The 16,115-nt window shown below is 40.7% G+C and overlaps 1 protein-coding gene across 5 annotated transcripts in view; it reads left to right on the top strand.

Annotated features, from left to right (window-relative positions):
• The first annotated feature begins 259 nt into the window (after positions 1-259).
• The window catches only part of DHRS7B (dehydrogenase/reductase 7B), a 63,246-nt gene continuing 47,390 nt past the window's right edge, over positions 260-16,115 (top strand). Inside the window, exons 1-2 of one of the 5 annotated variants that reach the window (XM_077892289.1) lie at positions 364-393; positions 10,754-10,813. Coding sequence is in view for 3 of the 5 variants with exons in the window: in XM_077892292.1 (XP_077748418.1) it covers positions 358-393 (36 nt within the window). In the remaining 2 variants the exon portion in view is untranslated. Of the gene's footprint in view, positions 394-971; positions 996-1,023; positions 1,148-10,753; positions 10,814-16,115 lie in introns of those variants that run through there. The other 4 variants (XM_077892291.1, XM_077892288.1, XM_077892292.1 and 1 more) reach the window with 4 other exon arrangements.

Raw genomic sequence — 16,115 nt, 5'->3', positions numbered from 1 at the left:
GGGAAATGTGACGACATGCTCATGGGTTTGTTTCTAGCCCTATCTTCTTTTCCACTGACCTCTTTATTCTTTATAAGTCTTGGTAACGGTGCACACATGCTGTAGTGGGCCGGTCACTTCACTCCACCTCAACACACCACCGAGAGGGTGTGCGAAACCCAAGCCACGACCTTGCGGCTTTGCCTCCCAGAGCTGGAAGGGAGGCACTCGGGTAGGAGCCCGCCTTTCCCACTTCTGACGCCCGTTCACCTTACCCGCACCTGGAGGGACGCACGCCCCACACGCATGCGCAGCCCGAGGGCCGGGATTGGACGGAGCCGCGCGAGCGAAGTCTCGCGTCACTTCCGAGGCGGGAGGATGAAGTTGATTGACCATGGTCCCTGGGGCGACCAGGTAAGGGCCGGGGAGGAAGCGACCTAGGTGGCGAGGGGCGGAGGGACCGGCCCGGGGCTGAGGCGCGCGGGTGGATCCCGACTCGAGTGCATCCTTGGCCCAGGCGGAGGGAGGGAAGCGGCTGTGGAGGCCGAACGGAGGCTGCGGACCCCGAGGGGCACGCCGCGTCCCGGGGCCGGCCTCTGGGACGCTCTAAGGGAAGGCTCCGCTGCGGCACGTACCCTGGAGCCTTGCCTCAGGCGCATTCTCTTCGGGCGGCCCCCTGCCACCCCGGCTAGGACCTGTCCCTCCCCCCCGCCCGCTGCCTCGGACCCGGGTGTCCTCCAGCCTCGAGCGCTGGGGGCTGCTGTCGCGGAGCCTGGCGTTAGAGACCTGGGATTAGGCAGGGAGCTGCTGCTCGTCCCGAGGCTGGGGAGAGTATTGACCTTTGAGCACCCGCAGGAGTGGGGCTCTTCTAGAGAGCGTACTCCTCCAGCCCTTGATCCGCCGCTTCCTGCCTGTGCGACTCTGGGCAAATGTCTGCAACACTTGGCGCCTGGGTACTCCGTAGTAATTTTGTGTGGTTGTGAAAAGTCAATGAGATTACCTGTAGAATGCCTAAGGTAACGATGCTTTTTTGTTTCTCCTGAGGCTTATGATGGGAAGGAGCAGAGATGGGAGGAAGGACCAGGATTGGGCCTTGATCAGGGGTCACCAGTGACCTGCTTCTTGCTGGGATTTTCTGGGATGACGTTTTAGTGTCCGCAAAGACAAGGTGGTGAGGCTTCTAGATTTCTTTTTTTTTTTTTTAATTTATTCATGATAGACAGAGAGAGAGGCAGAGACATAGGCAGAGGGAGAAGCAGGCTCCATGCAGGGAGCCCGACGCGGGACTCGATCCCGGGTCTCTAGGACCACGCCCTGGGCCGAAGGCGCCTGCTAAAACTACTGAGCCACCCAGGGATCCCCGAGGCTTCCAGATTAACAGTTGACTTGTAGTCTGTGCAGTCCTAATAGGGCTCGTTTTAAAAGGAGGCATTATAAAAATGGATATGCATACATTATTTGTTGCTGAATTAACCTGTTCTCCAGGAAACAGAAGACCACGTAATTTGTTCTGTTATTTTCCTTTGCAACATAAGCTTCTTTAGGATCATTCTTTTTATTGCTGGGTGGAGGGTTTCTTTTATTGTAGAAAACACAGACTTTGAAAAAAAAACACATTTATACCATTGGAAAGGATCTTTTTTATACATTTTTTTCTGGATTGTAGATTGGTTAGGGATTTGGTAGAAACACTAAAACAGTACTTACCATGTATTAATTTTATGGCATAAACTGAGCCATTTGCCCAAGAGGGAAGTACTATTTTTTTTGGGGGGGGGGAGATTTAGTTACTTAGAGAGCACACACATGCACTCACGGAGAGGGGCAAAGGGAGAGTGAGACAAAGAATCTAAAGCAGACTCCTCACTGAGCTTGGAGCCTGACACGGGGCCATATCTCACAACCCTGAGATCATGATCTCAGCCAAAATCAAGAGTGATGCTTAGCTGACTGAACCACCCTGGTGCCTGGGGAAGTACTATTTTAGTTCAATTTTTATAGATGAAGAAATTGAGGCTTAGGGAAGTTGAATGATGTGTCTAGATTTGGAGAATCTAAGAACAGAAACAATGTTAAAGGGGGCTATCTTGGGGAATGTAGAATACACCAGGAAAGGAGATAGATTACCCTCCGATGCTGGGGAACACTGGAATGAAGGAACGTTTTATCATTAAGGCATGGAGTTTCTTACTGGGATGGGAGGGCACTTATCTTAAAGGTAAAAGCCTGTTGTTTTATCTGCACATCCTGGGCCAAGATCAGCATAGTTGGACTGAGGTCATCTACGTGTTGAAGCCCATGTCTGGAACCCTGCTGCCCTGCAGTAATGGATTTATGATATACTTTGCTTTGAAAGAATCTGACACTATATACAAGAGTGTGCAACCCACATAAATGCGTGATCACTTCACATCCAAAAAGATTCTTGGCTTTATGAACAAATCTATTTGAGGATTCTTTTATTTTAATTTTTATTTAATTTTTTTCTTTTTTTAAAAAATTTTAATCCCAGCATAGTTAACCCAATGTTATATGAGCTTCAGGTTACAATATAGTGATTTTTTAAAAAAGATTTTATTTATTTATTCATGAAAGACACAGAGAGAGAGAGGCAGAGACACAGGCAGAGGGAGGAGCAGGCTCCATGCAGGGAGCCCCATGTGGGACTCTATCCTGGGTCCCCAGGATCACGCCCTGGGCTGAAGGCAGATGCTCAACCATTGAGCCATCTGGGCTGCCCACAATATAGTGATTTAGCAATTCTGTATGTTACTTGGTGCTCATCAAGATAACTGTATTCTTAATCCCCTTCACCTATTTCACCCAACCCCCCACATCTCCCCTCTGGTAACCATCAATTTTTTTCTCTATGGTTGAGTACTTTTTTTTTGGTTTGTCTCTCTCTCTTTTTCTTTATTTTGGTTCTTAAATTACAAATGAGTGAAAACATACCATAGTTGTCTTTCTCTGACTTATTTTGCTTAGCGTTATACTCTAGCTCCATCCATGTTGTTGCAAATGGCAAGATTTCATTTATGACTGAATTGTGTGTACATATATATATATATATGTACACACAATGAACTGTATATATACACAATATGCATACTATACAATATATGTATATGTACAATACAGTGTATATGTGTACAATATGCATATATACACAGACTACAATATACATGTTATGTATTATATATATAGACAAAATATATATTGTGTGTGTGAGTATGATATATACAATCCATTGTATATGTTTCTTTATTCATTCATCTGTTGGTGGATACTTGATCTGCTTTCATAATTTGACTCTTGTAAATAATGCTGGGGTAAACACTGGGGTGCATATATCCTTTCCAATTAGTGTTTTTGTGTTCATTGAGTAAATACCCAGTAATGCGATTACTGGATCATAGAGTAGTTCTATTTTTCATATTTATTTATTTATTTATTTATTTATTTATTTATTTATTTATTTATGATAGTCACACAGAGAGAGAGAGAGAGAAAGGCAGAGAGACAGGCAGAGGGAGAAGCAGGCTCCATGCACCAGGGGCCTGACGTGGGACTCGATCCCGGGTCTCCAGGATCGCGCCCTGGGCCAAAGGCAGGCGCCAAACCGCTGTGCCACCCAGGGATCCCTATTTTTCATTTTTTGAGTAACTTCTATACTGTTTTCCATAGTGGCTGCACCAGTTTGCATTCCCACCAACAGTGCAAGATGGTTGCTTTTTTCTTCACATCCTTGTCAACACTTGTATCTTATATTTTTGGTTATAGCCATTCTGACAGGTGTGAGGTGGTATCTCATTGAAGTTTTTGATTTCCATTTCCCTGATGATGAGTGATGCTGAGCATCTTTTCATGTGTCTATTGGCCATCTGTATGTCTTTTGAAAATGTCTGTTCATGTCTTCTGCCCACTTTTTAATTTGGGTTATGTATTTTTTGGTTTAATAAGTTCTTTCTATATTTTGGGTACTAACTTTTTTTTTTTTAAGATTTTATTTATTCATTCATGAGACACAGAGAGAGAGAGGCAGAGACATAGGCAGAAGGAGAAGCAGGCTCCCTGCGGAGAACGTGATGCGGGACTCGATTCCAGACCCTGGGATCACGTCCTTAGCCAAAGGCAGAGTCTCAACCACTGAGCCACCCAGGCAGTCCTGGATACTAACTTTTTATTGGATATGTCATTTGCAAATACCTTCTCCCGTTTATTAGGTTGTCTCTTAGTTTTGTTGATTGCTTCCTTCACTTTGCAGAAGATTTTTATTTTATTTTATTTTTTAAAAGATTTTATTTATTTATTCATAGACACACAGGGAAAGGCAGAGACACAGGCAGAAGCAGGCTCCATGCAGGGAGCCCGATGTGGGACTGGATCCCGTGTCTCCTGGATCACACCCCAGGCTGCAGATGGCGCCAAACCGCTGCACCACCGGGGCTGCCCGAAGATTTTTATTTTGATGCAGTTCCAATAGTTTATTTTTGCTTCTGTTTCCCTTGCTTTAGAAGACATATCTTAAAAGAAGTTGCTATGGCCAGTGTGAATGAAATTACTGCTTGCCTGTGCTCTCTTCAGTATTCTTTGAGATAGTACATTCATAGTATACTTAAAATATTTTATTCACATTTGAAACTATGTATAAATGGAGCTGTGTTTGTGTTCTAGTCAAGAGCATGGAATGTGCCTTCCCTAACATACATTCCTCTTTTTCTCCATAATAATAATAGTTAACATTCAATGAGTGTAATGTGCCAGACTTAATGCTAAGCATTTTATTGGATTATTCAATTCTCACAATAACTCTGTGAAGTAGGAATAGTTATCTTTATTTATAAGAAAGAAATGGGCTCAGAGATGGTAAGAAGTTTATCCAAAGGCACAGAACTAGTAAGGGCAGAGCCAATTCTATGTCCTCCAAAAGCTAGTGCTTGGGCAGCCCGGGTGGCTCAGTGGTTTAATGCCACCTTCAGCCCAGGGTGTGATCCTGGAGACCCTGGATCGAGTCCCACATTGGGCTCCCTGCATGGGACCTACCTCTCCCTCTGCCTGTGTCTCTGCCTCCCTCTCTCTAATAAATAAAATCTTAAAAAAAAAAAAAAAAAGCTAGTGCTTATCTATGTATTTCATTCATTCCTTTATTTAGCAGATATTTATTGAACACATCTACTCTACTAGCAGTGTGCTAGGTGTTGGGAATATAGTAATTGCCAAAACCGACATATTCCCTGCTGTCAGGTTGTTTATAAGTCTAATAGTGGAGCTAGAAAATTATAAACTAAATATTAATTTTGATTATGGCACATGTTATGGAGGACAGTAGAGGGAGCTATGAGAATGATAATGGGACCATTTGGTAGAGGGAGGGAGTGAAGAAGAATGGGACCATTTGGTAGAGGGAGGGAGTGAAGAAGAAGGCTCTGCTGAGGAAATATTTAGCTGAGACCTAAAAAGGACTGAGTTGGAATTAAATTGGGCAAAGAGAAGGGTAAAGAACTACCAGGGGAGGGTAGGCAGCGGTTTAGCGCCTGCCTTTGGCCCAGGGCGCGATCCTGGAGACCCGGGATCGAATCCCACGTCGGGCTCCTGGTGCATGGAGCCTGCTTCTCCCTCTGCCTCTCTCTCTCTCTCTGTCTCTCTCTCTCTGTGTGACTATCATAAATAAATAAAAGTTAAAAAAAAAAAAAAAAAAAAAAAAGAACTACCAGGGGGAAGTAGGGGCATGTGTGAAGCCTGGAGAATAGGAGGAGGTTGTGTTTTATAGTTACTGAAAGACCTGTGTGGCCAAGGGTTGGGGAATGTCGCCCAAGTCTAACACAAAATGTAGGTAGGGATCTTATCCAAAGAGCAGTATTGCTCCCCCGTCTTGGATTATTTGCTTCTCAGAATTTATAAGCAACTCCCACATACCATATCTATTTTCTAGCTCTGATTGGAGTCCTGCCTCCTTCAAACATGTGGTTGGTTAGACCTCTGGTTGCCCACAGGATGGAGGCTGGGGATAAGGGAAGTGATAAATATCTAAAGGAGAGACTTAATTGGCATTGATGATTTGTACTACAAAGATAAATAGGCACTGAGTGCCAATATTTTGTTTCATCATATTGTCTCTGGTTTGCAAAATGCTTTAACAAACATTTTATAGCCCCACTATGGTCCACACCCTATGTTAGCCACCTAGGATGCAAATGTATAGGGACATTCTTCTCCTTCACCATGCATTAATTTAGTTAATGTTTTATTTGCCTTCTATTTAGTATTGCAGGGTGTTTTTGTTTTTGTTTTTTTAAAGATTTTATTTATTTATTTGAGAGAAAGAACATGAGCAGGGGGAGTAGCAGAGGGAGGAGCAGTGATAGGGATGAGCAGACTCCAGGCTGAGCCTGGAGCCTGACTTGGACTAGATCCCACCACTCTGATGTCGTGACCTGAACTGAAATCAAGAGATGGGCACCTGACCAACTTAGCCACCCAGGTGCTCCTAAGATGCTGCAGTTGCTTTATCAACATTATTCTTCAACATATATTTTATTTAGCATTTATCATATGGTAGGTGCTGGGCTAGGGATACAGCATGAGCAGATAGTCATGGTTTCAGTCCTTGTGGAGCTTAAGCTCCCATTTGGGGCTGGAGGGCAGAGAGGGAGGGAGAGAGTCAGGGAGATGAGGTTGAAGAGGTAGGCTGGGATCAGACCATGCAGCCCTCATAGGTCACTCCAAGGATTTAAGGCTTATCCTAAGAATGGTGGGAAGCCATTGAAGAATTTCAGGCATGAGAGTAGCATCAGCAGGTCTATGTTATTAAAAGATCACTTTGGCTCCTAAATGGAGGCAAAAGTCAATGGATTTGAGAGCTATTTAGGAGGTAGTAGGATCAATAGAGCTTGGTAGTATATTCACTTTGGGGTGAGAAGGGAGAGGGATGTGGTAGGGCCAATTCTTCATTTTCTGGCTTGTGCTTCTGTGTTAGGAAATTCTGGAGGAAGAACATGAGTTCAGTTTTGAAAAAGATGTCTTTGAAATCCAAGTGGAGGTGTCACGAAGGGAATGGTATAGAAGGATCTGGTACTCAGATAACAGTAATGGGCCAAGTCCCTTAAAAAAACCCTTGTCAGGGTGGGATTTTTTTTTTTTTTTTTTTTTTTTCTTCTTCTTATCTTGAGGGAGCCATCAAGGTCTGGCTTGACAGTGAGGTAGCCCAGCAGGGAGTTGAATTTCTCCACATTTATGTTGGGGAAAAGTTAAGATCTGCTCACCTAAGAAATGCTCTTCACAAATGTGGAATGAAAGAAACTAGTTCTATTATTGAATAAGCATTAAACCAGACTGAAATACATCACAAATAATCGGCTATTGAGATTACAAAAACAAAAAAAGAGGTTTTACCATTTACAGTCCATTACATACAGTCTCAAAATTGATGGTAATTTGTAAGAAGACTTGACAGCACCTTTTGATGTACATGCTTTCATAGTTCCTCCTAAATACAAATGGTAATTGGGGTGGCCACCTGTACTAGTTAATTGCCTTTATCTGAAGGAAAAGTAAAACCTCTCCATTTTCTGTGTGCAAGTAATGAGGTGTGTAGGCTAAACTCCTACAGTGACTGGGAGTGAGGAGCTGGCTTCCTTGATATTTACATTTAAAGAGATGGCATCTAGGACCTTTAGAAAAACACTCCTGAGTTCTGCAGCTAACTTATTTAACCTTTAAAAAGATTTGCATATATATCAAAGATAGAGAGGAAAGTTTTATAAATACTAGATTATTCAAAGAAATGCGTTAAGAAAAAGGAGGGAAAAACAGTCTCTTTCCTTCCCTTTTGGCAACAGGGGAAAGTCAATTTTTAAAATTTACTTATATTTACGGTACAGTAAAATGTTGGGGAGGGGCACACACAGAATGGGGATTATTCTGAAGATAGTCATCTTCAGAACATCATGGAAGTGAGTTCCATGTAGTTTTGCATAGTTAGAATGCCCTCAAATGGTCAAATCTAGCCTATAATTTCTTTCTTTCTTTTTTTTTTCCCATAATTTCTTGTACATTGATTTAAAGAAAAATGTAGATCTGGGTTGCTAGTAGTTTCCAGCCAAAACTCTTTTCTCTTGTAGTTAACCCTTCCAGGGCTTGTCTTATCCTTCTTAATGTCAGTACTGTCATTTCTTAGTCTACTGGGTGTTAAAAAGCAAAATTCAAATAAGTAAAATTTAAAGATTTCATTAGCTTTATTCAGTGAATCATGAATCAGGCAACATCCCATTTAGTAGACAGGAAGGAGCTCCAAGGAACTGTACACAGTGAAAGCCTTTTATAAGTATAAGAGTGGAACAAGAAAGTTATGCTAGCAAAAAGAGGATTGATTTTTGGCAAGTTCACTTTCCTTTAGGGGATGACAGGGGTCTATCAGACAGATTACCTCACTAATGCTGACCAGGTGATTCCTGATTGACCTGTTTAAGATTCCACTTCTGGCAGAGTCTGAGACTGTAATTAAGCTAAGACTTGATTCAGTGATGTGGGGCTTAGCATATGTGACTGTTTTGGGTCTACTGACCTGTTTTTTTTTTTTTTTTAGAAAGAGTGGAGTGTGGGAGGAGGCAGAGGGAAAGGGAGAATCTTTTTTTTTTTTTTTTTTTAATTTTTATTTATTTATGATAGTCACAGAGAGAGAGAGAGAGAGGCAGAGACATAGGCAGAGGGAGAAGCAGACTCCATGCACCGGGAGCCTGACGTGGGATTCAATCCCAGGTCTCCAGGATCGCGCCCTGGGCCAAAGGCCCGCGCCAAACCGCTGCGCCACCCAGGGATCCCTACTGTCCTGTTTTTAACCCCAGTTATACACATATGAAAACTTTTTTTGCCAGGTAATGTTAAGATTTTTTTTTTTTTAAGATTTTATTTATTTGAGAGAGGGAGAGTGAGCAAGAGAGAGAGCACAAGCAGGGGGTGAGGCAGAGAGAGAGGGAGAAGCAGGCTCCCCCACTGAACAGGGAGCCCTACATAGGACTTGGGGACCATGACCTGAGTCAAAGGCAGACACTTAACCAACTGAGCCACCCAGGCGCCCCATGTTAAGATTTTAATGCAGAAATGAACTCTCCATTAATCTATTCTGGAAAGCTATAAACATGAGGATGGAAATTGAGATTGAATGGCATGTAAATTTAGCTTGAAAGCTTCTTGCCACCCACCAAAATAGGAAATTGAGTAAATTCGTTTACATTGTGCCTGAGCTCTCCCTCCCATCTCCTTAAGTTTATGGTAACTTGAGACTTGTCTACTCATCTACTTTGTGGAGGGAGAGATCTGCTGATAGCAGCTGAATTAATGGAACATTGCTTACCAGTAGTTTGAACTTGTTTGCTGTAGTTAGAGCTTTACTTTATTAAGTAAGGTCATGTTTGTACTAGGAACGCTAAGTTTTGAAGGGAGATGAAAGATTTTCCAAGTCTATGTGAGTAGTACTTAGCAGCTGTTAAATTGGAGAGTGTATTAGGAAACTACTATTGCTTCAAAATTCTCTGGGAGTGTGGTATTATAGTCCAGATTGGCCTAAAACATTAGCTAAATGGAATCAAGGAAATTGTACTGAGTTCCTGTTAAGCGATTAGCTTGTTTACATTCACTTCTTGCATAAAAGCCTTTGTATTTTGTTTGGGTGATTGCAGCTGAATATGGGGATCTATTCATCTCCTAGACAGTATTAAAATTCTTCCTGTTTAAAGCTCCAACTAAAGGATTACGAATATTGTTTACCCCCTATTTGATGCGCTTAACAGTTAATGTGGACTTTAGAGTCTAAATACCTGGTTCAAATCTCTATTCTGCTGTTTGCTAGCTATGTGACTTCAAGTGCTTTTCTCATTTAGCAAATGGAAATAACTATCATACCTACCTCATAGGATTGCTATGAGGATGAAATGAGATCATTGGTATGGAGTATGTAGCCCAGTATGTTGCAAACACTAAAAAAGTTAGTAATTGTTATTAATATTTTTCTTTACACAATAGCCATATATGGTAACAAGCTAAAAGTTACTTTTTTAAAGTGTAATTTGGACATTTGTGTAATATTATTGTTTTACTCCATTAAAGTTGTCATGTGTATTAGAAAGGGTCACAGAATAGGTAAAAGATTAATTATATTAGAAACAAATATACTTCTGGTTTGAGCAGTTGGGACATCTAGTAATTTCTACCACATTTTCCAGGGATTGAAGGATTGTGACATTCTATCTTGTAGCCTTCTATAATATATAACAAGTATCTGAAAGCAGCACTGTTCCTCTTTTCCTGTTAGTTGCCTGGTCTTTACAAAGGGTAAGCTTTTTTCTCTTTTGACCTAGAGATTTAGAAATTGTGACAAATAGTAGTTCTTACATACTGTGCATCCACCTCCCAAGGGCCTGATCCAGTAGGTTGCACAAAAGTATTACAGTTTTTGCTCTCCGCTGACTCTTTGGGATAGTGATTGGGGCCTGAAGTTCCAGCTCCTGAAAACTAGGAATAAGAGTACCTTGAGGGAGCCCAGGGCGCTATCGGTATTCAGTTTGCTTATTTCATGTATGCTGTCCATTTGTTTATTATTCATTGAAGAATATTTATTGAACATACACTTTGTGTCTGGCACAGGAAACATAGAAAATTGAGAGGCTTAGGCTACCAGAGGGAGTCCACATGTGGACGGAGCAAGTACAACCAGGTATCCCAAGGACTCTGGCATGAGGAACCAGACATTTCTGAGCTTTCTTGATCTGATTTTCAGGTTGAGAAACACTCACATGAGGTAAATATGTAACAGCAGAGGATCCTTCAAGCAGCTGGAGTAAGTAATTCCAATGGACCCCACTCATCACTTTATAATATATGAGGAACTGTTACCTCTTTATCTCTTAATTGTCTTGAGATATGTATAGGATGAGGATTATTTCCTTATTTTATAGGTAGGGAAGCTGGGGTCCAACGTGGAAAATAAGTTCCATTGTAGAATAGGAAGTAAATGGTGGCAACATTGCTCCACCATGTAGTAATTACAGTGATTTGCATTTCATTTTTAATGCTGGACTGCCTCTGTTTAAGGAATCTAGATTTATGAAGATCCAGATATACTACTTCAGTCAGGTTTAAGAGGTGAATATTTGCATTGTAGAAGAATTTTCTAGCAAAGGTAGGTAATCTAACTTGTGGTTTCCAGATGGACTTCAGGGGATTTGTGGATTCCCTTCAAAAAATGTATTTATTTATTTATTTATTTATTTATCTATCTATCTATCTATTTATTTATTTATTTATTTATTTATTTATGAGAGACACACACAGAGAGAGGAAGAGACTTAGGCAGAGGGAGGAGCAGGCTCTCTGCAGGGAAACTGATGTGGACTCAATCCCAGGACCCGGGGATCATGACCTGAGCTGAAGGCAGATACTCAACTACTGAGCCACCCAGGTGTCCCATGTTATACATATTTTGCAGATAAGGAAACTAGTAACTTGTCTAGAGATATTTACCAAGTTAGTCTGATTATTGGTATTTGAACCTAGGTCTTCCTGGTTCCAAAGACAGTTTGCTATATCATATAAATAATTTGAAATTATCATCATACCTATCACTTATATCTCAATAGAAAACTTGACCTTAGGTAAAAACCAAGAGAAATTATTTATTGGAAAAAAAACCCACTGAATTTTAAGAAACAAAATTTGGTTCTGAATTGTATCAGAAGAAAAGTGTGGTTGGACAACTATAGCAACTGACACTAGGCCAGGGATACTGGATAAAGTGAGGAAATGTGAATTCTTACAACAAGAAGCAAATTTCAAAAAAAAAAAAAAAAAAAAGAAGCAAATTTCACAGTGATGTAGTATTGTTTTTTCCTCCTGTAAACTTGAAATTAAAATTAAATTTTTTTCCCTCAATATTTTATTTTTTTTAAGATTTTATTTATTTATTCATGAGACACACACACACACACACACACAGAGAGAGAGAGACAGACAGGCAGAGGGAGAAGCAGGCTCCATGCAGGGAGCCCGATGTGGGACTCGATCCCGGGTCTCCAGGATCAGGCCCTGGGCTGAAGGCAGCGCTAAACTGCTGAGCCACCCGGGCTGCCCTCCCTCAACATTTTAAATTTAACTTGGCCACATACCATATCTTATAAGCCATCTTTTCTGAAAGTTTGATTATGGAGACAGGATTATTTGAGAGACATAATTTCCATTTGATCAGGTTTGTGTTATTATCTTCAGTTTTAATTTCTAGGGGTAGAAAAAATTTCATTAAGTTCTTGGGATGGGGTGGGAAGACTTCTGGTATGGTAAAGAGGTTGCAAATTTCCCAAAAAAACCAACTATAAAACAGGACAAAATTCTCAAAAACAACCATTTCAGAGGTCTGGAAATTGACCAAAGACACACAACCATCTGAGAAGCATTTATTCATGAAAAAGCATTGAACATTAGGTGAGACCAATGAGAATCTGTGGTCGTCTTGTTTGGGCTGCTCCCATCCCATTCCCTCAGCTCAGTTAGTGCAGTAGTTCAACTGGGTGACCAGCTGTCTCACTGTCTGAGGGGGCTAACTATGTGGAATAGAGAGAAAACAAAAAACCATGCCCAGCAGCTTTGTCAGTAAAGCTAGTAGTCTTATTGGGAAGTTAGTAGGGAAGACCAGCAGCTTTCTAGTCTTAGATGGTTGCCCTGGTTGGGCAAGCAGTGGACCAGTAGAACTACCTAGAAATTTGACAGCCTATAAGTGAGACAGCCATAGATAGGCTTGATAAACCCCCACATATCCTGGATGACTGGAAAGCTACATGTTTGAGCATAGTTTACTAGAGAAGGGCCCAAGCTATCCACACATCCTTGGATGACAGTGTGCAAATACAGAGGAGTTAGGAGAAAGCTTGATGAAAAGTAAAAGCTGAGGAAGACTTGAAAATTGCTTGAACTTTGAATGTACTTCCCATACCACACATAGATTCATCTGTAAAGGATAGGAGCTGTACTTGTCTGAGGTGCTTGGGCATAAACACTGACATATAATGGTTGACCATTAAGATATTCAGATACAGAGTTTATCACCAATAGAAATCCAAGCATAAAAATAATAAGAAAAAAAAAAAAAGCAGAGACATCAATGGCTACACACTGTGGGTGAAACAAAATCAATACATAGGTTTAGTAGAGACAAGTTATTAAACAAATTTTAAAAGTCAGCTACTCTGCCAGTCTCCAGAGGGGAAAATGAGAATCTGGAGTTGCTACAATGTAATACCTAAAATAACCAACTTTCAATAAAAAATTTATAAGCCATGTTGAAGAAATAGGAAAGTGTGATTCATACTTAGGGGAAAATAGCAAAAAGAACAAAGGTTGAAGACAGAGTATTAGAGCCTCAGAAATCTGTGGGATAATATCAGGTATACTATCATTTGGAGTCTCAGGAGAAGAGAGAATAGGGCAGAAAAAGTATCCCTGGGTGGCGCAGCGGTTTGGCACCTGCCTTTGGCCCAGGGCGCGATCCTGGAGACCCAGGATCGAATCCCACATCGGGCTCCTGGTGCATGGAGCCTGCTTCTCCCTCTGCCTATGTCTCTGCCCCTCTCTTTCTCTCTCTGTGACTATCATAAATAAATAAATAAATAAATAATTAAAAAAAAAAAAAAGAAATAATATCCCCAAATCCCCAATCTTGATAAAGAATATTATATTACTTTCCTATTGCTGCTATAATAAATTACCACAAATGAAATAGCTTAAAACTCCATACATTTATTATCTTATAGTTCTGGAGGTCAGAAGTCCTAAAATCAAGGTGTCAGCAAGGTTGTATTCCTGCTGGAAGCTCTAGAGGGAATCTGTTTACTTGCCTTTTCCAGCTTCTGTAGGCTATCAACATTCATTAGCTCAGGGTCCCTTCCTCATATTACTCTAACCTCTACTCCTATTGTCACATCTATTCAACCCTCTTGCCTCCCTCTTATGAGGACTCTTGTGATTGTATTGGGTCTGCCCAGATAATTCGGGATAATCTTCCCATCTTGAGGGCAGTCCCGGTGGCGCAGCGGTTTAGCGCCGCCTACAGCCCTGGGTGTGATCCTGGAGACCCAGGATTGAGTCCTACATCGGGCTTTCTGCATGGAGCCTGCTTCTCCCTCTGCCTGTGTCTCTGCCTCTCTCTTCGCTCTCTCTGAATGAATAAATAAATAAATCTTAAAAAAAAAAAAAAAACTTCCCATCTTGATATCCTTAACTAATCACAATTTGTAAAGTTTCTTTTACCATATAAATAAGATAATACACTCATAGGTTCAAGGGATTAGGATGTGGACATCTTTGGGGAATTTTACTTAGGCTACCCATAAACATCAATATATATCTATAGCTATAGCTATTTCCAGGAAACTCAGTGAACCCCAAGTAGGTTAAACACAAAGATTCACACCTAGATACATCACAGTAAAACTGTTGAAAACTAAAGATAAGACTGAGAAATAATAAGAAAAAAATTACTCATCACATACAAGGAACAACCATATGATTTATGGCTTAACTTCTAATCTTAAAGAATGATGTTTGAGCTTCTGGCTTATTTAGCATGTAAGGAGCTTAGAAGTTTCCTTTACATCCTAACAAGTAAAGAGCTGAACAAATGGAAAAATCACCCAGCTTTTAGATCCATCAGAGTCATGAGATCACAGAGCAAACAGTTGCCATCAAAGTTGGCAAGACAGGTGGATAAAGAGAATGACATTAATTGGAGCAGTACTCCTACAGGAAAACCTGAACTGTAATCAACAAATCGCTGGAGGCTTGATATGGACAAGTCTGAGAGTTAAAATCTGGAGGGACCCAGTCTCAGGGAGGCCCCACAGTTTCATGAGTTTTGACTCCAGGAGCTCTACCAAGACCTTGCAATAAATATTAGAGAAAAATTCCCTTGTGCTTCTGGTATGGGGATGGAAAAGCAACTGATTTGAAATATGTCAGATCATTCTGTTCTTAACAAGACCTGCCCTCAGGAGAAACTATTTTATCCAAGGAACTTAGTTAGGGAAAGGAAAATACTCAACTCCAGTTCCCTCTAGTCATCCTGTCTTGTCCTATCTAAGGAGGGGGATAAAACCCTGAGAGTCACTGATGAAGTTCACAGTTCAGGAGATAGGCTCACCAAAAGACTATATCTGCATCTCTCAAGCCCTATTTACTATAGTTCTTTTTAACCAGTACATCATTTCTGCCTTTCAACAAAACACTATAAAGCATACCAAAAGACAACATAGTCTGAAGAGACTGAACAGCATTAGAACCAGTGTCAGATGTGGCAGGAGAGTTGGAATTAACAGTCTGAGAACTTGAAAACTATGATTAAAATGCTAAAGACTTCAAAGAACAAAAAACAGACAACATGCAAGAACAGATGGATTATATAAGCAGAGAGATAGGAAATCTAGGAAAGAATAAAAAAATACTAGAGATAGAAAACACTAAGAGAAATGAAGAATCTCTTTGACGGGCATGGCTGAGGAAAGAATCTCTGAGCTTGAGCATATGACAATAGGAACTTTCCAAACTGAAAAGCAAAAAGGCAGAAAAATATATATAAAAACTGAAACAACTACAAAAGATGTAACATGCATAATGGGAATACCATAAGGAAAAGGAAAAAAATTAGAAGCAATATTTGAAGTAATCATGATAGAGAATATCCCCAAATTAATCTGAGACACCAAACCACAGATCCAAGAAGCTCAGAGAACATCAAGTAAGGTAATACCAAGAAAACTTCACAACCCCTAGGCATACTATTGTTAAACTTCAGAAAATCAAAGATAAGAAATCTTAGAAGAAGTCAAAAAACAAAAACAAGCAAACACAAAAAATTTAAAAAGCAAATTTACCATAGAGGAACAAAGATAAGAAATACATCTGATTTCTCCTCAGAAGTTGTGCAGACAAAAACAGAATGGTATGAAATTTCCGAAATATTAGGAGAAAAAAGCCTAGAATTTGGAATGGAAAAAAAAATTTTTTTTTTTACTTTTTATTTTTTAAGTAATCTCTACTTAAGCAAGCAAACATGGGCCTTGAGCTCACAGCCCTGAGATCAAGAGTCACATGCTCCA

This window comes from Canis aureus, chromosome 3 (assembly GCF_053574225.1).
Source record: "Canis aureus isolate CA01 chromosome 3, VMU_Caureus_v.1.0, whole genome shotgun sequence".
NCBI lineage: Eukaryota > Metazoa > Chordata > Mammalia > Carnivora > Canidae > Canis > Canis aureus.
Note: the sequence above shows the minus strand (reverse complement) of the source record. Positions and strands in the feature narration are given on the sequence as shown.